A 22681-nucleotide genomic window follows, 5' to 3' on the forward strand; every position below is an offset into this window, starting at 1 on the left:
GTGCTCAGTGTGGGAAAGCATCTGCTCAAGGATGCTGAGTTACTCCAGCTTTTTGTGTCTGTCTCTGGTCTAGGATGGGTGGGTTCAGGGTACCACCCTCCCTCACTCCGATCACAGGGGCTCCACCCCGCGGAGGGCAGGCTGGATATCCCGAGGAGATGGGGGTTTGGTGTGAAGGGATCCGGTCGGGGAAATGAGCCTAGATGAGACGCCAACCCGCCAATTTATGGGCAGGAAGAGCGCGTTTCTGAAGAGTGTCCTACACAACCCCAGGCCAAGCCGAGGTACTCTGGACAGAAGAAGTGTTATTTGCTATGGTTTCAAATGGTAGGCTACTCTGGCAGGTTAGATCGCATGGGATCAATGAAGAGCTAGTCGATTGGTTAGAGAATTGGAAGGAAACAGAGGGTGATGGTGGAAGATTGTTTTTCAGACTGGATGCCAGTGGTGTTCCTCAGGAATCAGTGCTGGGCCCATTGCTGTTTGTGGCTTTTTATGAACCATTTGGATGAGAATGCACAAGGTATGAATAGTAGGTATCACAAAATGCTGGAGTAACTCAGCAGGTCAGGTAGCATCTTGGAGAGAAGGAATGGTATGAATACAGGTATGAATAGTAAGTATGCAGATGCATCACGGTGGTGCAGCGGTAGAGTTGTCTGCCACAGCTGCCAGGGACCCGGGTTCGATCGTGACTCTGGGTGCTGTCTGTATAGAGTTTGTACGTTCTCCCTGTGACTGTGGGGTTTCTCCGGGTGCTCCAGTTTTCTCCCACATTCCAAAGACCTCCAGGTTTGTAGATAAATGGCTTCTGTAAATGTCTTTAGTGTAGGATAGTGCAAGTGTACAAGATGATTGCTGGTCAATGTGGATTTGGTCGGCTGAAGGGCCTGTTTCCACGCTGTATCATCATCGTGTCTCTAAAGATGACAGTCAAGGAGTGATATCATAGTTAGTGAAGACAGTCATCAAAAATGTTCAATGCAGATAGGTGTAGGGTGTTGAATTCTGAGAAGTCAGACTAGGGTAGGACCTTCAGAGTGAATGGTCGGGATCTGGGGGGTGTAGAGCAGAGGGATCAATGAGTGCAGGTACATAGTTACTTGAAAGTGACAACACAGGTAGATAAGGTAGTAAATAAAGCTATTGGCACATTGGCCTTCATCAGTCAGGGTATAGAAGTTGGGATGTTATGTTACAGTTGTACAAAATGCGAGTGAAGCTGCTCTTGAAGCTGATTTTGTTCCGTTTCGTTCACCCTGCTACTGGAAGGATGTCGTTAAGATGGAAAGAATGCAGAGAAGATTTGAAGTCCTGGGTTATAGCAAGAGGATGGACAAGCTAGAACTCTATTCCATGAAGTGCAGGATGAGGGGCAAAGAGTAGGAATAAATGGGTCCCTGTCAGAATGGCAGGCAGTGGAGAGTGGAGTGCCGCAAGGCTCTGTGTTGGGGCCGCAACTATTTACAATATATATTAATGATTTGGATGATGGAATTAGAAGTAACACTAGCAAGTTTGCGGATGACACAAAGCTGGGTGGCATTGTGAACTGCGAAGAGGATGTTAGGAGGTTGCAGGGTGACTTGGACAGGTTGAGTGAGTGGGCAGATGCATAGCAGATGCAGTATAATGTAGATAAATGTGAGGTTATCCACTTTGGTGGCAAAAACAAGGAGGCAGATTATTATCTCAATGGTGTCAGAATAGGTAACGGGTAAGTGCAATGAGACCTTGGTGTCCTTGTACACCAGTCACTGAAAGTAAGTGTGCAGATACAGCAGGCAGTGAAGAAAGCTAATGGCATGTTCGTCTTCATAACGAGAGGATTTGGGTACAGGAGCAAAGAAGTCCTGCAGTTGTATAGGGCCCTGGTGAGACCACATCTGGAGTATTGTGTGCAGTTTTGGTCTCCTAATTTGAGGAAGGACGTCCATGCTATTGAGGCACTGCAGCGTAGGTTCACGAGGTTAATCCCTGGGATGGAGGGACTGTCATATGAGGAAAGATTGGAAAGACTAGGCTTGTATTCACTGGAGTTTAGAAGGTTGAGATGGGATCCGATAGAGATGTATAAAATTATAAAAGGACTAGACAAGCTAGTTGCAGGAAAAATGTTCCCAATGTTGGAGGAGTCCAGAACCAGGGGGCACAGTCTAAGAATAAAAGGGAGGCCATTTAAAACTGAGGTGAGAAAAAACGTTTCCACCCAGAGAGTTGTGAATTTGTGGAATTCTCTGCCACAGAAGGCAGTGGAGGCCAATTCACTGGATGAATTTAAAAGAGAGTTAGATAGAGCTCCAGGGTCTAATGAAATCAAGGGATATGGGGAGAAGGCAGGCACAGGTTATTGATTGTAGATGATCAGCCATGATCACAATGAATGGCGGTGCTGGCTCGAAGGGCCAAATGGCCTCCTCCTGCACCTATTTTCTATGTTATGGAGGCGTCTAAGATCACGAGGGGAAGAGATAGGGTGAATGCACAGAGTCCTTTACCCATTGTTGGGGAATCAAGAACTAGAGGACATGGGTTTAGGGTGACTGTGGAGATAATAACAGGAAACCCACAATATAACGGACCATAGCAGGGGAGGTGGTGTCGGTTATAACCCAGTAAGGGATTATCATTGTATAAATAGTAGGAACAAACAGCTACAGCTGCTGGTTAATACACAGAGTGCTGGAGTAACTTAGCGGGTCGGGCAGCATCCCTGGAGAACGTGGATAGGTGATGTTTCACAGAGTGCTGGAGTAACTCAGCGGGTCAGGCAGCATCCCTGGAGAACATGGATAGGTGCCGTTTCGGGTCCAGACCCTTCCCCAGACTCTCGGTTTGGAGCTGGACATGAATCCTGGTGATTTGATGGCCCCAGCTGCTGGCGGCCGGGAAGAGGCGAGGATCGGCACAGACATTGGTCGTGTCCGCAGGTGGCCGGATTGATGGTCAGGGTTGGCGGTGGTGGCTACTGGAGTGGTTGCAGAGGCGGAGGTGGAGGTGGAGGTGGTGGTGGTGGCAGGCGTGGGCGGCAGTGGTGGCTGTGGTGGTACCGATGGCGGTAGCAGTGGCGGAGGCCGCGGTGGTGACAGGAGCGGCCTGGGAACAGCTGGGGTGGGGGAGGTGGTGGCAGGAGGGGCAGCACGGTCAGGGTGATGTGGGCAGCCCAGCATGGCAGTGAAGGTTCATAGGGCAGTCCACTATAACCACAATCCGTTGTAAAGAATCAGTAAAACCAAGGGTTTACTGTAATTTAAACCTGAGAAGCAACCTTTTGTACACTGGGTGGTAGGTATATGGAACAAGCGGCCAGATGAGGCACCATAACAACATTTAGAAGACATTTGGACAGGTACATGGATAGGAAAGGTTTGGAGGATAAAGGCCAGAAGTGGCAGGTGGGTCTAATGTAGATGGAGCATCTTGGTCAGCACGGGCAAGCTGGGCCGAAGGGCCTGTTTCCATGCTGCATGACTCTATGACGGTAACATTGTTGTAATTTGGGAAATACGGCAGTCAGTATGTGCACAGCATTGTGAATGAAGTCTACTCCAGCAACTGCAGACGTGCACATACTGGTATGCAGCACTAAATGAGCACTGCACAGACAGACGCCTCTTTCAGATGAGATGTTAGATCAAGTCTTTAGTCTCACAGGTAACTGCATTGTGATAATGACCAGTTGAATGTCTGGCATTTTTCTCGCACACGTGAGTTGATTTCAGTGTGAGCCAGGTTTGCAGGTAGGTGCATCACATTGAACGTATGGTGATTGCCTTGTGCAGGTGGACTCAGCAGTGATTGCAGATGGCGAATCGCTCAGCTCCACAAGGGCCTGTGACAGGTTGAAACAATCAATCGAAATAGAGTTACAAATGCTGCGCCAGGCTTTAACAAGGATGTATCTGCAGTATCTTGCTGAGTTTTTTCTAATTAAAGTATCGCACAGTCAGACAGAATAACAGGCACGTCCAAGAGACCTGGAGCTGCCTCCAACGGGAAGCACATTCTGGAGGCCAGGACCCACAGAGCTGATGTAGAAATCTCCTCTCCAGGAATGTTCCTAATGTCTGTGGCCTGATGGCTGGTTTGTCGCAGTTAGGGTTGTGTTGTATTGCACTTACGAATTGCAAATTATCCAAGTTACTCTTGGAGAAGGAAGAGGAAAAGTTGCCAGTATGTAGCAGTGTAGGATGGTAGGTGGAACCAGGAGAGGGGGAGAGGGGAGAATTGGAGGGGTGAACAAAGGAAGAAAACTATGTGGTCGGGTGAGTGTGTGGGTGGAGAATGCCAGGGTTTGGGTTACCTAAAATCTACCCAGCCTTTATTCCCCATCCTAAACATGCTAAATGCTGGGAATCCTTTCCCTTCCCTCTCTGTCTTGATGCCGGGTCTTCACCCAAAACGTCACCTTGCATCTTTGGCCTCCACAGATGCAGCTTGACCTGGTGTGTTCTACCTGCATTCTGTTTCTTGGTCCAGAATCCAGCATCTGCACTCTTTGTCTTCACACTCTATTGCACGAGTTACTGCTGGTTGTCCAGCTCAGAGATGAATTGGAAAACATCTGTGCCTTGTATTGGTCTCCTATGAGTGTGAGGGACCTTCAGAAGGACCTTGGTTTTGGTGGAAGAGTACAAATTCAACTCAAGAAAAATGATCAGCGATTGATGTCGGTGACAGACATTCCTGTATTGTTGTAGCTCGACGATATTGAACCTGTCGATACTGACCTGAACTGTATGCCAATGTTACGCAGTGAAAGGCCATGTTTCAGTTGCGGGATGGATAAGGACTCAGGCTGAGGGGGTTTCCAGAATGGCTCGTTGATGATGAGAAGGGTTCCTGGAGTGGGTTTGGTCTCTGCAGCAGGGACAGGAATGGGAGTCCCACACCATCAGTGCTGTGTCTCCGTTCCAACACCAACCCTGCAATGTGCTTCTCGCAGTTTGTTACCTCTGAGACGGCGACAAACCAGCCATCTGCTGTAAACAAATGCACAGTGAGATGTGAGCAGCAAAACTCGGCCCGCTTTCTTTACAGTGAATAATTTGCAAACAGACTGGAAAACTTTGCAGAGCTCAACATTCCCAGATTGTACCAGGGAAAGTGTTGCTGCTTTGAATCTGGGGCAGCATCTGCGCTGTCTGTAACCCTTTAATAATTCTTTACTGGAGGGCAGGTTCAGGTGAAAAACAGAACTGGGTCCCTCATATTCCATCACCCTTTGTTAAGGGAAAATATCTCTTTTTATTTTGGTTTTGGTGAAAGATTAAGAAATTTAACTCAAAAACTGATCCCAGTGACATACGGTAATATTATAGCTCAGGTCTGTATTTAACAGATTTATCCCCACCTGAACTAAAGCAATGTTATGCAGTGAAAGATCAGTTCCCATCTGCTCTACACTCCATGGTCACACAGTGAAAGGTCTGTTCCAACCTGAACTTTATCGTGCTGGGTCATACAGTGATACCCATGTCCTCATGTGTTATACCCCAGGGTTGCACACTGACACCTGCCCTACTTGAACTGCATCTCAGTTCATAAAGTTGCACACGTACCCACCTGCCCTGTTCTTCAGCATTGTACAGTCATGGACTTTCTTAATTTGTCCTGTACACCAGAGTAACAGTTTTGTATGCTCACCTCACTGTTACAGAATCATACTTACTAGTACTGTATCTCGGTGTAACTTAAGGACACCTCAGATTTGTCCCACCCCCGACATCAGTCTGAAGAAGGGTCTCGACCCGAAACGTCACCCATTCCTTCTCTCCCGAGATGCTGCCTGACCTGCTGAGTTACTCCAGCTTTTTGTGAATAAATCGATTTGTACCAGCATCTGCAGTTATTTTCTTATACTCAGATATGTAGGGTGGGTCTCTACCCGAAACATCACCCATTCCTTCTCTCCAGAGATGCTGCCTGCCCACTGAGTTACTCCAGCTTTTTGTGTCTATTCTCAGATATGTACCCTGTTATTATAGATGTACTGACTTGTTCTGTGATATGGCCACATTCATATACCGTGGTGGTGATTACTTAACCAGAGTACAGAACTTGGTGATTACCTCCGGTTCCAGTGACTGCTGTGAAGCTAATTAAATTATGCATACCTACAGAAGAGAAATAGTGTTCTCTAGTGTTCATATTTTAGCTAGTAAATGTGGGGATGTAACAGGTCTTGTCATTGTGTTGAAGATTGCTCAGTTGGTTGGTGTTGGTATCTGTGAGTGACTGACAGAGGGTCAGATAACTGTGTACAATCCTCATTAAGTGATCCTGGGTGCAGTACATGATGTAATGTTTCTAATTATTCACTGTGAAATCCAGCAGAGAATCACTAATGATCAGAGCCTAACATCTGTGGTCTGGATGGGGTAACGCCAGTTACAAGGAGAGCAGACTACCCAGTGAGATCTCTATTACATAGAACAGCACATCGCTGCGTGCACCAATTCTTCTCCAGATGACGCCAGTCCAATTAATCGCATCTCTGTGTATTGTCCATATCCCTCTATTCCCTGTCCATTCGTGTGTCTGTCTAAATACCTGTTAAATGTTGCTATCATATCTGCTTCTACCACCTCCTCTTGCAGCACCTTCCAACACCTACCACTCTCCATCTGTAAATAAATCTTGCCTCACGATGCTCCTTTAAACATTCCACTTCTCACTTTAAATGCCCTCCTATTTGACATTTGCACCTGGGGAAAAGGCTTCGACAATCTATCGTATAATAATAATTTTCTCTCATAATTTTCTAAACTTTTATTAGGTTGCCCCTCAGCCTCTGTCACTCCAGAGAGGACAGTCCAAGTTTATCCAACCACTCCTCACAGCGAATATACTTGAGTCCAGGCAACATCTGATGAACAGAATAAAAGGACATACCTTTACAAGGAGATGAAGAGGAATTTCTTTAGTCAGAGGATGGTGAATCTGTGGAATTCATTGCCACAGATGGCTGTGGAGGCCGTCATTGGTTATTAGTACGGGTGTCAAAGATTATGGGGAGAAGGCAAGAGAATGGGGTTGATGGGGAAAGATAGATCAGCCATGATTGAATGGCAGAGTAGACTCGATGGGCCGAATGGTCTAATTCTGTTCCTATATCTTATGAACAACTTTGTCACAATACTCCCACTGTGTTCCATACAGCTACAACATTACTTCCCGACTTTTATATTCAATTCTCCATTTGATGAATGTAAGCATGCTGAAGGCTTTCTTTACCACCGTAGCCACATGTTGCCACGTTTGGGGTTGGACACCATGATCCCTCTGTGCTCATAACGGTTCTGCCATTGACTGTATTTCTTCCTCTTGTATTTGACCTCCCAAGCTGCATCACTTCACACTTGTCCAGATTAAATACCATCTGCTATTTCTCTGCTAAAGTTTCTATCTGATCAGTATCCTGCTGTATCCTTTGACAACCTTGCTCATTATTCCACAACTCTGCCAATGTTTGTGTCCTTGCCAGCGGCTACAAAGGATGCACAGGTTCTATCAAAGCCCGAGCAATCCCCTCGTTCCCAGAAATAGATCCAGCAGGCACTGGGGACATCCACCGGAATATCTTTCAAGACACCAAACAGTCCTCCTCTTTAACATTGAGATGCACTCGAAAATTCAATGCACACCTCCTTGATTTAATGATCATCCATGTCGTTCTTGGTTGAATACTGATGCAAAGTGTTAGTACTAGAGAGGATCCAGAGGAGGTTTACGAGAATGATCCCGGCGATGAGTAGGTTAACATATGATGAGCATTTGACAACACTGGGCCTGTACTTGCAAGAGTTTGGAAGGATGAGCTGGGACCTCATTGAAACGTACAGAATAGTGAAAGGCCTGGATAGGGTTAGTGTGGAGAGGCTCGTTCCCCTAGTGGGAGAGTCAATGACCAGAGGGCACAGCCTCAGAATAAAAGGACGTACCTTTAGAAAGGAGATGAGTAGGAACTTCTTTAATCAACGGGTGGTGAATCTGTGGAACTCATTGCCACAGACGGCTGTGGAGGCCAAGTCAATGGATATTTTTAAGGTGGAGATTGTCAGGTTCTTGATTCGTAAGGGAGTCAGGGGTTATGGGGAGAAGGCAGGAGAATGGGGTTGAGAGGAAACCATAAATCAGCCATGACAGACAAATGGTAGAAATGGGGGAGCGGAGAAATTCACCAATTTCCTCCAAACCTGATGGGACTGATGTCACACGTTTACATGTCCTACTAACACCCTGCTCACCCTTCTCTCGAGCAAAGTCCTTATCTAGAAATGGAGCTCGGTGCACGTGGCAATAAACTGAACTGAACTGAAACACAAAAACAGCTAATATCTTCATAGACCCTGTCAAACACAAACGGCTGGAGTACCTCAGCGGGTCAGGAGAAAAGGAATAGGTGACGTTTCGGGTTGAGACCCTTCTTCAAATCATGTCACACTCTCATCACACTCTTACCACCTCCTACCCTCAGGATACTGTCTGAAAACCGAGACTACCAGGTTTAAGAATAACTTATTCCCAAAGTTCATTGGCTATATTTAAGAGGGAGTTAGATATGGCCCTTGTGGCTAAAGGGATCAGGGGGTATGGAGAGAAGGCAGGTACGGGATACTGAGTTGGATGATCAGCCATGATCATATTGAATGGCGGTGAGGCTTAAAGGGCCGAATGGCCTACTCCTGCACCTATTTTCTATGTTTCTATGTAAAAACCATCAGACTCTTGTACACTATGAGTCCTGGCTACATCCTCATAAATCTTTGCACTTTTCCCAGCTGCCCCTTTTAAGGGGACTTTCAGGAAACTTACAGCCTGGCACTTTCAAATGTTATGAATTATGTTAGGAGGAATAAGTTGATTCAAAAATTATTCTTTAAGAATTTCTGTGTTTTTGTAAACATGAAGGCTTTAGTTGTTTGGGTCTTTGAGCAGTGCAGTTTAAAGGCAGTGACTGATGATAAGAATGGGAGGTCTAAGCTTTAATAATAGCACAACTAACAACAACACTGAATGGTTCTAACTGACGTTGGTGAAATGAGAGATATTGGTAGCACAAGGGAGGCCCAGTTCTCAGATGAGACTGAACGTAATTGGATAGATTGGAGAGATAATACTTTCTCTGGGTGGTTCAGAAGAAAGTGGGAGTTTATTTGTAGGGGATATCTGTGATCTTTGTCATGGAAAGACCGGGCACTGGTGATCAATGAATTTTTGAAAGGGACAGTCAGTGGGCAATCAAGGAATGTGAAATTGGGTAGTTCGTTCAGCGGGACTGGCAGCATTTCTGGAAGGAAGGAATGAGTGACTCTTGAATGGTCTTGACCCGAAACTTCACCCATTCCTTCTGTCCAGAGATGCTGCCTGTCCCGCTGAGTTACTCCAGCTTTTTGTGTCTATCTTCTTTTTGTGTCCAGCATCTGCAGTTCCTTCCTACACATAGGGTAGAAAGTTAGACTGTAATAAAAAAAATTAAAAATCAGAGGGTCTGAAGAAAGGTTCCGACCCAAACCATCACCTATTCATTTTCTCCAGAGATGTTGCCTGACCTGCTGAGTTACTCCAGCACTTTATGCCTATCTTTAGATAGTCTTTTCCCCAGGGTGGAAATGTCAAATGCTAATGGGAATAGCTTTAAGTTGAGTGAGGGAAAGTTTAAAAGAGATTTATGAGGCAGGATTTTTTACACAGTGATAGTGCCTGGGATGCGCTGTCAGGGGACATGGTGGAAGCAGAAATGCTCGCAACATTGAAGAGGCATGTAGTCAGGCGCATGCGGCAGGGGTTAAGGGATATAGGCTGTGTGTAGGCAGATGTGCCGTTTAAATTGGCAGCATCTTTGTCTCAGACACAGTGAGCCCAAAGACCTGTTCCTGTTCAACATTTAGGTGAATTATGAAGATTTAGATCAACCATAATCCAATTGCAGGGCTGAATGGCCTCATGTTATTATTGAGAGACTGAAGAGAAAGTTCAAGACTTGCAGTGTAATCCACACCCATATTGGATGGTGTCAAACAAGGAAAATGAACCAAAGTTTGAGTTTAATATCCTATGGACTATGGATGGTGTGAGTCTATGGAGTTTAGCTTTAAGAGGGATTGTAGGTGTGGCGTAATTGGCATGAACATGGTGAATGTACAGGGGGGAGGAGGAGGAGGTTGTGGAGTGTTGAGAGAGGACATGGACCACACGACATTATAGCAACAGAAGATCACTAGAAACAGATTGAGGAGATTAGTCTCCTAGTGTTCCCTTCCACAGCCCATTCATCCATGTACATAGTAGGTCAGTAGCCGGAGTGGGCCATCTGCCTCTTTAATCCTGTTCTGCCGTTCATCGAGATCATCACTGACCTCCGTGCTGTTTTCTTGCTGTAAGCCCATATCCCTTGATTCTATCCGTATCCTAATCTCTGTTGTGAATGAGTTCAACCACCACAACCCGCCAGGCTGGAGAATTCAAAACCTTCACCTTCTGAGTGAAAATGTTTCTCCTCATCTCAGTCCTACTGTGCCTACTCCTCAGCAAGGGAAACATGCTCCCTGTGTTCATCCTGCCAGGTCCTGTAACAATTTAGTATATTCATTGAGATTACCTCTCCTTCATCTAAACTCTAGAGAACACGGGCTTCACCTCCTCAATCTGTCCTCATGTATCAAACCCATCAGTGTTGAAACTAGTTTTAATTAATCTTTCCCACACTGCCTCTATGGCAGGTGCAAGCGTTCTTAAGCAAGGAGATCAATATAATTGTACTAAGACTTCCTTGGTCTTGTATTCAATCATCATTCAATAAAGACTAACATATCATTTGTCACCTTGTTCGCTTATTGCAAATGTACATTGGCTTTCATTGACTTGTGCACTTGCATTCCTAGGTTCATTTGAACATCAAAATCACCCATTCTTCCTCCCATTTAAAAATACACTTTCTATTTTGTGCACCAGTGGATGATGACCGTGCATTTTATAGATTCATAAAAAGGGCCCTTCTCTTCAAAAATTAATTGAATTTGGGAGGTAAGAACTAGATCATCCACTGAGGTCTCTTTCAAAGCTCAGGGTTGCAGCATATTTGGTTCCTGAAATTGATCAGCTCAGACTATTTTTTTGACTAATAATCATTTCAGTTATAATTCTATAATTATAATCAGTTCATTCTCGCTGTACCCTTGGTTCTCTAAATTTCTGGTGGGCTTTCTATCTTCTTCCCCAAAGACAGACACAAAGGTGTTGTTTAATTTGTCTCTGTTAGGATATGAACATATGTTTGAACATATGAACTAGGAGCTGGAGGAGGCCATTTGGAGACTCGAGGTTGCTTCCCTATGCTGATCATTAATCTATTTACCTCTGCCTTAAACAGTTTCAAAGTCTCTGCTTCCACCTCCCAAAAGGTTCACAACACCCAGAGAAAAAAATCTCATCTCTATCTTAAATGGGCAGCATCTTACTTTTACATCACAACCTCAGTTCTAGAATCCCACTGAAGCAAAACATCTCCAAATTTATTGCCAGGACGTTATATTTCCATAAATTTCTACAAATTTGTGAACTTCCCCAGAATCTGCACTGCTCTAAATAACACTAATATTTGTAATCAGTAATCTGAATAGAGCTTCAAATTCTGTGAGTTTCTATTTCAGCCATGATTTTATATTTGGCCTGCACTGAAATGAAAGTCGTCTCTGACCGGACCGGCAATGGGATCATGATTATCTCCTGACTCTGCAGAACAATGACCATAACGTCGGCCTCTTAACAGTCCGTCCCTAATATCCTCCTTCTCAAACGGCTCACTTCCTGGACAAATGTGCATGTTATATGTTTGTCACAAAGGCAGATACTTTATGCAAAATCTGCATGGAGCACAAGCCACAGTTACTAGAGGCAGGCACTTTATACAACCTGTGCATAAAGCATAAGACACAGTTACTAGAGGCAAGCACTTTATACAACCTGTGCATAGAGCACAAGTCACAGATACTAGAGGCAGGCTCCCAACTTGCAAAATCAATTGACCTTTTCCTTTCCTGAAGAAGGGTCTTGACCCAAAACGTCGCCCATTCCTTCTCTCCTGAGATGCTGCCTGACCTGCTGAGTTACTCCAGCATTTTGTGAATTTTCCTTTCCTTTGCTCAGCTGCCCACTCTCAGCTTCCACGTGGCATCTTTCTCATCCATGAGCTCTATTTCCAATCACACTCACGCAGACCACCAGTCCGGCTTACCAATTCCACGAGCCCACTCACGAACCGCTGTTTCTTCTGTATGGCCAGTTTTGTACAATGTCCATCCTTGTTGTCTGTGCTTCATATGTTGTATTCAGATAGGTATCAATACTGCTTCTTATTGTGATGAAGGAAAAAAATTATAAATAGGGAAAATGCGAAATGAAACTAGAAGCGGTGAGAATATTTGTCTGACCTGTCGGTCTGGGCTGCCGATTGTATTGCTGGCACTGTTTTAAGCTCTTTAGTGAAGTGCCCAATCACCCAGTGTTAAAATAATGCAGTAGTGGGGACCGGTGGCGATGAGCTTGTCACAGCTGCTTGTCATGAGCTTTGTTTGCCAGCGAGGGCCATGAATTATTTATCAGGGCTGCCATTGGGGCCTGACTGCAGCTTTCAGTGTTTGCTGTGGAGACTGTCACTGACAGAGATTCAGTGCTGAATCATCTCCAGCAATCCCGGTGGAGGGCTTAATCCTCCCAGGATCCTGATCCCCTGCCACCAGACACAGACTCCCAGCCATTCGGCAACAGGCAAAGGGGACAATATTTTGGTATGGAAATAATTTGTTGAGTGTGTATGTCTGTGTGTGCACGTGTGGGTGTGTACACGTGTGTCTGTGTCCGTGTGTGCCGGTGTGTGTGTGTGCACGTGTCTGCGTGCGTGTGCGTCCGTGTATGTGCACGTGTCTGTGCGTGCATGTCTCTGTGTACGTGTGTGTATGTCTGTATGTGTGCATCTGTGTGTGCACATGTGTGTGTGCGTGCGCATATGTGTGCGTGTTAACGAGACTGATATTTCTCACTGTGAACAGAGACATTGAACTTTGTCAGTGTGCTGCAGTCACTGGAGAAGTGTTGGAGACTGGCTCCGACCACAAGTAATTCACATTTGAAAGCTGCGTAAAGCATTTGTCCCACAGAGGTAGAGATTAAATGCAATCTGAAAATGGTGGTGTAATGATTCTCAGCAGAGCTTCATGGTGTTGTCTTTGCGCTAGAATGCACAATAGGCAGATCAAAGCTGTGGTTGTTTCCATAGTGACCAGCCAGCTGGTTTCATCATCCTCTTCGTTGAAGTATAATACAGCATTTTCACTGTAGTCCCTGCCAGAGAGATGCAGAGGAGAGGTGATGCCTTATGTACATCTTTAAACAAATCTGGGCCAGTAATCCAGTGCAGTCCTAAGGAAATGCACTGCCAGTGGGGAGCACTGGGAAATACTGCACTGGCAATGGGGAATGCCGCACTGGTGCTGGGGACAGTGCACTATCACTGGGGAACGCTGCACGGGCACTGGGGACAGTGCACTGTCACTGGGGAACGCTGCACGGGCACTGGGGACAGTGCACGGCACTGGGGGACAGTGCACTGGCACTGGGGACAGTGCACGGCACTGGGGGAGGGTGGGGGCTGGAGGGGGTGGGGGAATGAGGAGGGTGGGGGCTGGAGGGGCCGGTGGGCAGTATTGGAGAGTTGTGAAGCTACAATGGTGATCAGCCTGAGGTTGAGGCTGAGGACACTGTGATGAGTTGTTCACAGTGGTGCACACAGGGGTGTGTTCCACCAACTCGGGATCAAATGCTTTCTGTGAGGAAGCATTGCCCAGAAGTGAAGGCTGCGATCAGATGATGGGAAGCAACTGGGTCCAGACCCAGTGTGACCCACACCCAGTGTGACCCGCACCCAGTGGGTCCATACCCAGTGTGACCCGCATCCAGTGGGTCCATACCCAGTGTGACCCACACCCAGTGGGTCCATACCAGTGGGTCCAGACCCAGTGTGACCCACACCCAGTGTGACCCACACCCAGTGGGTCCATACCCAGTGTGACCCACACCCAGTGGGTCCATACCCAGTGTGACCCGCACCCAGTGGGTCCATACCCAGTGTGAGCCGCACCCAGTGGGTCCATACCCAGTGTGACCCACACCCAGTGGGTCCATACCCAGTGTGACCCACACCCAGTGTGACCAGCACCCAGTGGGTCCATACCCAGTGTGACCGGCACCCAGTGAGAAAGAACAATGTTCCGTCACTGGGCTCTTTGCTGATGCTGATGAAGGATTGCTGTGTGTACCAGGTGCATGTGCCCCTGCTTGGTCCTGGTTAATGCACGTCTACTCTGTTCATGGCTGTGTATGTGTTTGTCGTTGTGACAGGTTGCCTCTCTGGGCCAGGTCTGGAATGTGAAGCAGCAGTGTGTACCCGGGCCAGAACTACTAACCATGGAGAGCAGTTCCGTGCAGGCTGGACCAGGCCTTTGCTCCAGCCCCCCTCACTGCTCAGAGCTGTCCCACATGCAGCAGGAAGGCAAGGACTCTGGCCCCATCTCTCTGGACGCTGACCTCCATGCCAACATGGGCGACGGTGACTCCAGCTCCGAATACGTGAACAACACGTCAGAGGAAGAGGACTACGATGAAGGTGTGCCTGAGGAGGAGGGAGTGACCTATTACATCAGGTACTGTCCTGAGGAAGACAGCTACCTAGACGACATTGGATGTACTGGAAGCAGCTGTGTGACCCCCACCATCACGGCTCAGCCTGATGATAGCCAACCAGCGGACAAGACGCGGGCAGAGTCTGATGGTCTCTGCCAAACCGTGGTGGAAGCGTCTGAAGAACATGTATGTGCCCAAGAGCCAGAGGACTCGGTCCTTGCAGCAGCCCAGCCTGCAGTGGGCAGTGAGGGAACTGGCAGCAGTGAAGGGACTTCATGGGGTTACTCACCCTCCCGGCCTAACCCTCCGTCCTCACACACATCCCAACGCAGCAAGTCAGAGACAGAGACAGAGGATGTGGAGGAAGACATTGACCAGATTGTAGCTGAAATCAAAATGAGCATGAGTACAAGCAGTTTAAACAGCATTGGAGAGCAGAGCCCTGGGGAGAGTGCTTCCAACATAACGTCAGACACAGAGCTACACTGTGTGAAAGAAGAGGGATGGCCACGACTGTGCCTGACGTCACCCACCGATGGAAACAGTGGAGACGCTGCACTCAGCCACAAACCTGGAGCCAGGGGATCTGATCAATGGAAGCAGAGAGGCACTGGACAGGTAGGCATTGCCCCAGTCAGTCCCTGTCCGCAATCGAATGGTCCTGTTTTCACCTGTCCAAACGCTCTTTCCTCCACTCCTGAAGCTGCTCACATTTTAACATTCGCTAGGGATGACTTTGCCTTTTGCTCCCCCAGTGCTTCCCCTAGCTGGTTCTTTGTTGGGTAATAGGGAGATGGGGAAGGTTCAGCTGTGGAGACAATGAATGGATCCACAATCCTTGTAGCAAGGGTCACAGCACTGGCAGTTTTACCCACCTCACAGGGATCGGGATTGGGGACAGTAGCCTTCGTCAGCTGGGGACACTGCAGTGTATATTCAGGAGGGGTTTCTCTGGGGCTCCTTATATTGTTGTGACATCAGTTAAAACTGGCAGCTGCCAGCTACCATATTCCCTCAATGTTAAACTTGGAGCATTAGCAAGGGCTTCAGTGGTTGTCATAGAAAATAGGTGCAGGAGTAGGCCATTCGGCCCTTCGAGCCAGCATTGCCATTCAATATGATCATGGCTGATCATCCTAAATCAGTACCCCGTTCCTGCTTTCTCCCCATATCCCTTGATTAGCCCTAAGAACTATATCTAACTCTCTCTTGAAAACATCACCGATGTCACTGAGAGTCGTGCAATAACTACTCCACCACCAGATGTCCCAAAGGCACATCTGTCAGACTGGGCCGTTTACTACTGGAGCCAAAGTCAATGTGAGGGGGAAACATCTATTTGACTTTATTTTAATCAATTTTTCTGTATCAGACATATTTCGTCTCTGAAAATATTGTTTGGAATGAATACATCAAGGGGAGGTCAGCTGCAAAGGCACCTGTGATGTATCTGCTCGTGGAGAGACAAGTCCCTGCTTTATTCTGTATCTAAACATCTACACCAATTAAACCATGGTGAAGGTAAAGATGGATGCATTGTCAGAGGGAGAAGTGGACCGAGGCTTGGTGGACAGTCAGATGGATGTATATTCACAGTTAGAGATCCATGCAGTCTGGTGGAGAGAGAATCTTAGGTCCCAGTTGTAAAGAAGTGTTTTGACCTGTTGACAGGACACAGAGCACCCACGGAAACAGCAGCGCTCTGACCTCAATGGCCCCATCAACAACAACTATGTTTGTGAGGTGAGTTTAGCTGCTTTTGTTGTGATCATTACCATTCCATGCAGGGCCCAACACAGTGAGGAAAGCCCAGCATTCAGGCAGCAGCCGAGCCAGACCATGAGTCTGTGTTCACTGATGAACTGGCTGGAATTTAGTGGGAGAAACCAGTAGTGGCTGAGGTACAATTAGTTTCAGAACAGTGCTGAAGGGAAGAGAAATTCAAGTACAAGTCTTGCTCCTGATCACATTGGAGCATTACTCTGAGGAATGTGATGAACATCAAGCCTGGCTGAAACACTGCTAGAAAAATCAGGTTCTCATTGACCACCTGGACTGGCATGTAATGAAGGGCCGGGTCACTTCTGCTGCTGGGTTATGGCATCATCCTCTGTCACATCTCCCATCTGATCTCCGGCTGGCAGTCTGATTGTCCACATGGGCTATCTTCCTGCTTCTTCATCTGATTGTCCAATCGTGATAGACTAGTGTATCAGATGGCAGCCTCTCTACAGGGAGTGAGCATAGTGCAAGGTTGCACATGAACATCCAAACCAGGAATAGAGGTAGGCCCCATGGCTCCTTGAACCTGCTCTGCCACTCAATAAGGTCAGCGTCACGTATCTACCCATCTCTGGCTGGCTCAAAGACTCTGCTGGTTGAGGAAGTCAGTTCCAAAAGCCCTTGACCCAATGTGGAGAATTCTGTCCCCTTGCTTCCACCTTGTCAAGCTTGTTATTCCATTGTAGACATTTAATTACTGTTTACTACGCCACTGTGTGTGAGGACAGCTGTCAACATCTGGTTTATCTTACAGCAAACGAAGACATCATCCTCCTTTCCCAACTTTGTGGATGGTGAGTGTTTGGGGAATATCGGCAGATGGTAATTGTTGTAACCGTGACGTGACTTGGAGCAGAGGCCTCACGTGGTGCCCTGTGAACGGATTAGTTAAAGATTCACGGCCCTGGTGCAGAGAGCAACATTATCAGCTGATGTGTGTAGCTCACAGTTCCATGTGTGTGATGGGGCATTTGTCGTTTGGTATTTTCATGCCTGATCCCATAATCCCATCAAACCAATGAGAAGAAACAGAGCAAATGTCAACGTCTAAATGTCAAAACCTACTGGTGCTGACTAACGAGAGGACTAACGCGTGGCCTCTGAGATCATTGATTAGTAAAGTGTGGTGGCAGCATTGAGTCTGTTTGTTTAGCCACTTCTGTCTGCGTTTGATAATGTTTCTTGTTGCTGTTGATACTGGCGCTGGGCTCTCTAATCTGTGCTGTTTCTGTTTAAGTTCCAGGTCCTTGTGAGCCAGAAGATTTGATTGATGGGATCATTTTTGCAGCCAATTACCTGGGCTCAACACAGCTGCTGTCTGAACGCAATCCGTCCAAACACATCCGTATGATGCAGGCCCAGGAGGCAGTGGCTCGTGTTAAGGTCCCTTGTCAACTCTGCTCTTTGGGTTCTCCCAACACATCTGAGTTTCAAACTCTGTCAGCATGCTGCCGATTACAATCTCACAGATGCTTTGCTCATCGCTAATCCACAACATCCCTTCAGAATCCCCGGTCACTCCCCCAAGTTGTGGAACTGAATTGTCACAACCGCGTTCATTATAACCAGAACTCAGAACGGTGAAAGGCACAATGTGTTTGTTCCTCTTGTCCTAGGGAGTTGAGCTTGTGGATTACCACAGAGCAGTTTATGGATCACGCACATTGTCGCCACAACCCACCTGCCTTTACCTTCCACGGAGTCACCTCTCCCACAAGGCCCACCTTCCCTCTTTCACCTTCCCACACCTCTTCCCCTCGCTCATGTTTCCTCTCTCAGCTCCTTTCCCATCTCTCTCCTCCCCCCCCTGTCCAGCCTCTTGTACCCCCCCTCTCCCAACTCTTTCCTCCTCATATCCTGCCCTGCTTCACCTGCACCCCCTCCGTGCCCCGTCTCCTGTATCCTCCCTCTCCCCAGCTTCCCCCTCCTGCCAATTCCCACCCACTTCCCCATCATTCCACAAGCTGCCCCCCCCCCCTTACCACCCTCCACTCCCCTACAACTATATGCCTGCTCTACCTGTGTCTAACCTTGTTTTCTTTAATACTTTTTCCCACCAGAGGGTGCAGAAGACAACAAAACCCAAGAAAAAAGTGGTGAGTGTGCTCTGTGTGAGTGGCATGTCTGCTGTGCCTTGCTCCCTCCCGGTGGCTGAATGTGTTGAGTGTGTGTGAGTAAGAGTGTGTGATGCAGAGTGTGTGTGAGTGTGTGTGTGCAGTGTGAATGTGTGTGGGTGTGTGGGGGAGTGTGTGTGTGTGTGTGTGGGGGAGTGTGTGTGTGTGTGTGTGTGTGTGTGTGTGTGTGTGTGTGTGTGTGGGGGAGTGTGTGTGTGTAGGTGCAGTGTGAGTGTGTGCGGGAGCTGGTTCCTGGTCTCTGTGCCTGTGGTGTTTGTGTGATGCTGGAGTCCTGGAACAGTGCAGCCAATCCGGCCCATTTCACCACCATCTCTCCTGTGCTCAGGGTGCAGATGGGAACTCTCAGCCAATGACAGAAGTGGATCTCTTCATCTCCACTCAGAGGATTAAAGTTCTCAATGCGGACTCGCAGGTACGGGCCCCTGCCCAGCTACGGTGAATGGGCCCCTGCCCAGCTACGGTGAACGGGCCCCTGCCCAGCCACGGTGAACCGGCCCCTGCCCAGCCACGGTGAAGCGGCCCCTGCCCAGAGTGTGGGCAGGTGGCAAACAAGCAGTTAATAAGGAGCGAGGGGAACTGGAATGTGGGGCTGGTGTTGGGGGCCGCTGGTTGGAGGGGCGGTGGTGAGGGGGTTAGGTGCCGTTGGGGGGTTAGGGGCCGTTGGGGGGTTAGGGGCTGTTGGGGTTAGGGGTCGTTGGGGGGGTTAAGGGCCGTTGGGGGGGGTTAGGGGCCTTTGGGGGGGGTTAGGGTCCTTTGGGGGGGTGTTGGGGCCATTTGGGGGGGGGTTAAGGGCCATTTGGGGGGGTTAGGGGTCATTGGGGGGTGTTGGGGCCATTTGGGGGGGGGTTAAGGGCCATTTTGGGGGGGTTAGGGGCCGTTGGGGGGTTAGGGGCCGTTGGGGGGGTTAGGGGTCGTTGGGGGAGTTAGGGGCCTTTGGGGGGGGGTTAGGGTCCTTTGGGGGGGTGTTGGGGCCATTTGGGGGGGTTAAGGGTCGTTGGGGGGTGTTGGGGCCATTTGGGGGGGTTAAGGGCCATTTTGGGGGGGTTAGGGGCCGTTGGGGGATTAGGGGCCATTGGGGGGTTAGGGGCCGTTGGGGGGTTAGGGGCCGTTGGGGCCATTGGGGGGGGTGTTGGGGCCATTTGGGGGGGCTAGGGGTCATTGGAGGAGGTTAGGGGCCGTTGGGGGGTTAGGGGCCATTGGGGGGGGTGTTGGGGCCATTTGGGGGGGCTAGGGGTCATTGGAGGGGTTAGGGGCCATTGGGGGTTAGGGGGCCGTTGGCAGGGGGGGTCCGGGGGTGCGTGGAACTAGCAGCTGCTGAACCTGTTGTTCTACCTGTTGCAGGAACCAATGATGGACCACGCTCTGCGCACCATCTCGTACATCGCGGACATCGGCAACATCGTGGTGCTGATGGCCCGGAGACGGGTCCCGCGAGCTGCTTCCCAGGATTGTATCGAGACCACGCCTGGAGGCCAGGAAGGCCAGAAACAGTACAAGATGGTGTGCCACGTGTTTGAGTCCGAGGATGTGAGTACAAGAGGAACCTCCTGGTTTCTGTATCCCAGCTCGCGGCCGCTGTGACTGGGGCCTGTTGTTGGTGGGTGGGATGTTCATGTGGACCCTACCTCGCCCCAGAGCGTGGAGACTGGGATCAGGGCGTCGGGCAGCGCCACGGTGCAGAATAACGGTGCCGGGTCACGGTGCCAGCGTGTCCACCTTGCCCTCTTGCCGTGTGTGTGTGTGTGACTGTGTGTGTGATCGCGTGCGTGTGTGACCGCGTGCGTGTGTGTGACTGTTCGTATGTGTGTGACTGTGTGTGTGTGACCGCGTGCGCGTGACTGCGTGCGTGTGTGTGACCGCGTGCGTGTGTGTGACTGCGTGTGTGTGTGACCGTGCGTGTGTGTGTGACCGTGTGCGTGTGTGTGTGATTGTGTGTGTGTGTGTGTGACTGTGTGCGTGTGACCGTGTGCGTGTGTGTGTGTGACTGTGTGCGTGTGTGTGACTGTGTGTGTGTGTGACTGCGCGTGTGACCGCGTGCATGTGTGTGACTGCGTGTGTGTGTGTGTGACTGCGTGCGTGTGTGTGTGACTGTTCGTGTGTGTGTGACTGTGTGTGTGACTGTGTGCGTGTGTGTGACCGTGTGCGTGTGTGTGTGACCGCGTGCATGTGTGTGACTGCGCGTGTGACCGCGTGCATATGTGTGTGACCGCGTGAGGCCCTTCTACCTGTTCATCGATGCTGTTCTCAGTCAGGTGCTTGTCCCTTGCAGGCACAGCTCATTGCTCAGTCCATCGGCCAGGCCTTCAGTGTGGCCTACCAGGAGTTTCTGCGAGCGAACGGCATCAACCCCGAGGACCTGAGCCAGAAGGAGTACAGTGACATCATCAACACACAGGAGATGTACAACGACGACCTAGTCCACTACTCCAATTCTGCCAACTGCAAGGAGGTTAGTGTGTCCACACGCCAGCCCAGCAACACCCCACCTCACCCTCACCCCCCCCCCCCTGGTCCCCCACCCACCCCCTCACCCCTCCCCGCTCCTCACCATCACCCCGGTCCCCCACCCCCCCCCCCCTGCTCCCCGTGACCAATCACTCCCCCCCCCCCCCGGCCTTCACCTTCATCTCCATCCCCCACCCCCCCCCACAGCCCCTCCCTGAAGGTCACGATCACTCCCATTGTCAGCTGTTGTGTTAATGTTACAATGAATGGTGTCTGGACCTTGATGCTCTCTCTCTCCCTCCCTCTCTCTCCCCCCTCGCTCTCTCACTCTCCCTCCCTCTCTCTCCCTCCCTCGCTCCCCCTCTCTCTCCCTCTCCCTCCCTCCCTCTCTCTCCCTCCCTCTCTCTCTCCGCCCCTCCCTCTCTCTCCCCCCTCCCTCTCTCTCCCCCCCCTCCCGCCCTCAGCTGCAGGTGGACAAGCTGAAGGGCGAGATATTTGGGGTGGTGATGGTGGAGTCGGGGTGGGGCTCGATTCTGCCCACTGTCATCCTGGCCAATATGATGAACGGAGGGCCGGCCGCTCGCTCAGGCAAGCTCAGCATCGGTGACCAGATCATGTCAATCAACAGCACCAGCCTGGTGGGGCTGCCCCTCGCCACCTGCCAGGGCATCATCAAGGTAGGGCCGCGGTCACTGCCGTCTCTACGGTCACTACCATCACTCTGCTAGTCGGAGTGACAACATTGATCCAGACACTGACCGTTTGAAGTAGGGCCTCGACCTGAAACGTCACCCATTCCTTCTCTCTGGTGATGCTGCCTGACCCGCTGAGTTACTGTCTCCAGTACATTAATATCAAGGCATCAATACCCTGGAGATCCCCATCGTCCAACAGTTCACGAGATGGGCCAAATGAATCCTGTAGATGGGGAGCAGTGACACCGTCTGTCAGTCCCTCCTTGTACCCGCCCGCCTTGCCCTCCCCCCACTGCCCTCACCCCCCAATCCCCGCTCACCCCCAATCCCCACTCACCCCCAATCCCCGCTCACCCCCAATCCCCACTCACCCCCAATCCCCACTCACCCCGCACTGATTCAGGCAAACTCCCCTCCCCTGCCCTGCCCTGCTTTCTCTGCTATTGCTGCCTTTGATGGGGTCTGTTCCCCATCCGCCCACTCTCCCCCTCCCTCTCCCTGTCTCCCCCCACTCTCCCCCTTCCTGTCTCCCCTCCCCCTGCCTGTCTCCCCCTCCGTCTGCCCCCGACTGTAACACGTTGTCTTGTCAGGGGCTGAAGAATCAGGTGCAGGTGAAGTTGAACATCGTGAGCTGCCCCCCCGTCACCACCGTGCTGATCAAACGGCCCGACCTCAAGTACCAGCTGGGCTTCAGCGTCCAGAACGGCATCGTGAGTAGCATGAACGCCCGGCAACCGCCTGGCAACCGCCCGGCAACACCCCGCACCCCGGCAACCGCCCGGCAACACCCGCACCCTGGCATCCGCCCGGCAACACCCCGCACTCCGGCAACACCCCGCATCCCGGCAACCGCCCGGCAACACCCGCACCCCAGCAACACCCGCACCCCGGCAACACCCGCACCCTGGCATCCGCCCGGCAACACCCCGCACCCCGGCAACA

General features: G+C 49.9%; 1 protein-coding gene across 7 annotated transcripts in view; it reads left to right on the forward strand.

The window, feature by feature from the left end:
- LOC144610979 (amyloid-beta A4 precursor protein-binding family A member 2-like) overlaps nucleotides 1-22681 on the forward strand; it is a 30233-nt gene that overhangs the window by 5974 nt on the left and 1578 nt on the right. For 2 of the 7 annotated variants that reach the window (XM_078430036.1, XM_078430034.1), the window contains exons 2-11: nucleotides 14401-15300; nucleotides 16354-16425; nucleotides 17219-17258; nucleotides 17702-17847; nucleotides 18525-18560; nucleotides 18925-19011; nucleotides 19941-20126; nucleotides 20869-21048; nucleotides 21509-21721; nucleotides 22330-22449. In XM_078430036.1, coding sequence (XP_078286162.1) covers nucleotides 14467-15300; nucleotides 16354-16425; nucleotides 17219-17258; nucleotides 17702-17847; nucleotides 18525-18560; nucleotides 18925-19011; nucleotides 19941-20126; nucleotides 20869-21048; nucleotides 21509-21721; nucleotides 22330-22449 — 1914 coding nt within the window. In that variant the 5' untranslated portion in view covers nucleotides 14401-14466. Of the gene's footprint in view, nucleotides 1-12610; nucleotides 12792-14400; nucleotides 15301-16353; nucleotides 16426-17218; nucleotides 17259-17701; nucleotides 17848-18524; nucleotides 18561-18924; nucleotides 19012-19940; nucleotides 20127-20868; nucleotides 21049-21508; nucleotides 21722-22329; nucleotides 22450-22681 lie in introns of those variants that run through there. The other 5 variants (XM_078430035.1, XM_078430037.1, XM_078430040.1 and 2 more) reach the window with 5 other exon arrangements.

Source organism: Rhinoraja longicauda, chromosome 38 (genome assembly GCF_053455715.1).
Source record: "Rhinoraja longicauda isolate Sanriku21f chromosome 38, sRhiLon1.1, whole genome shotgun sequence".
NCBI lineage: Eukaryota > Metazoa > Chordata > Chondrichthyes > Rajiformes > Arhynchobatidae > Rhinoraja > Rhinoraja longicauda.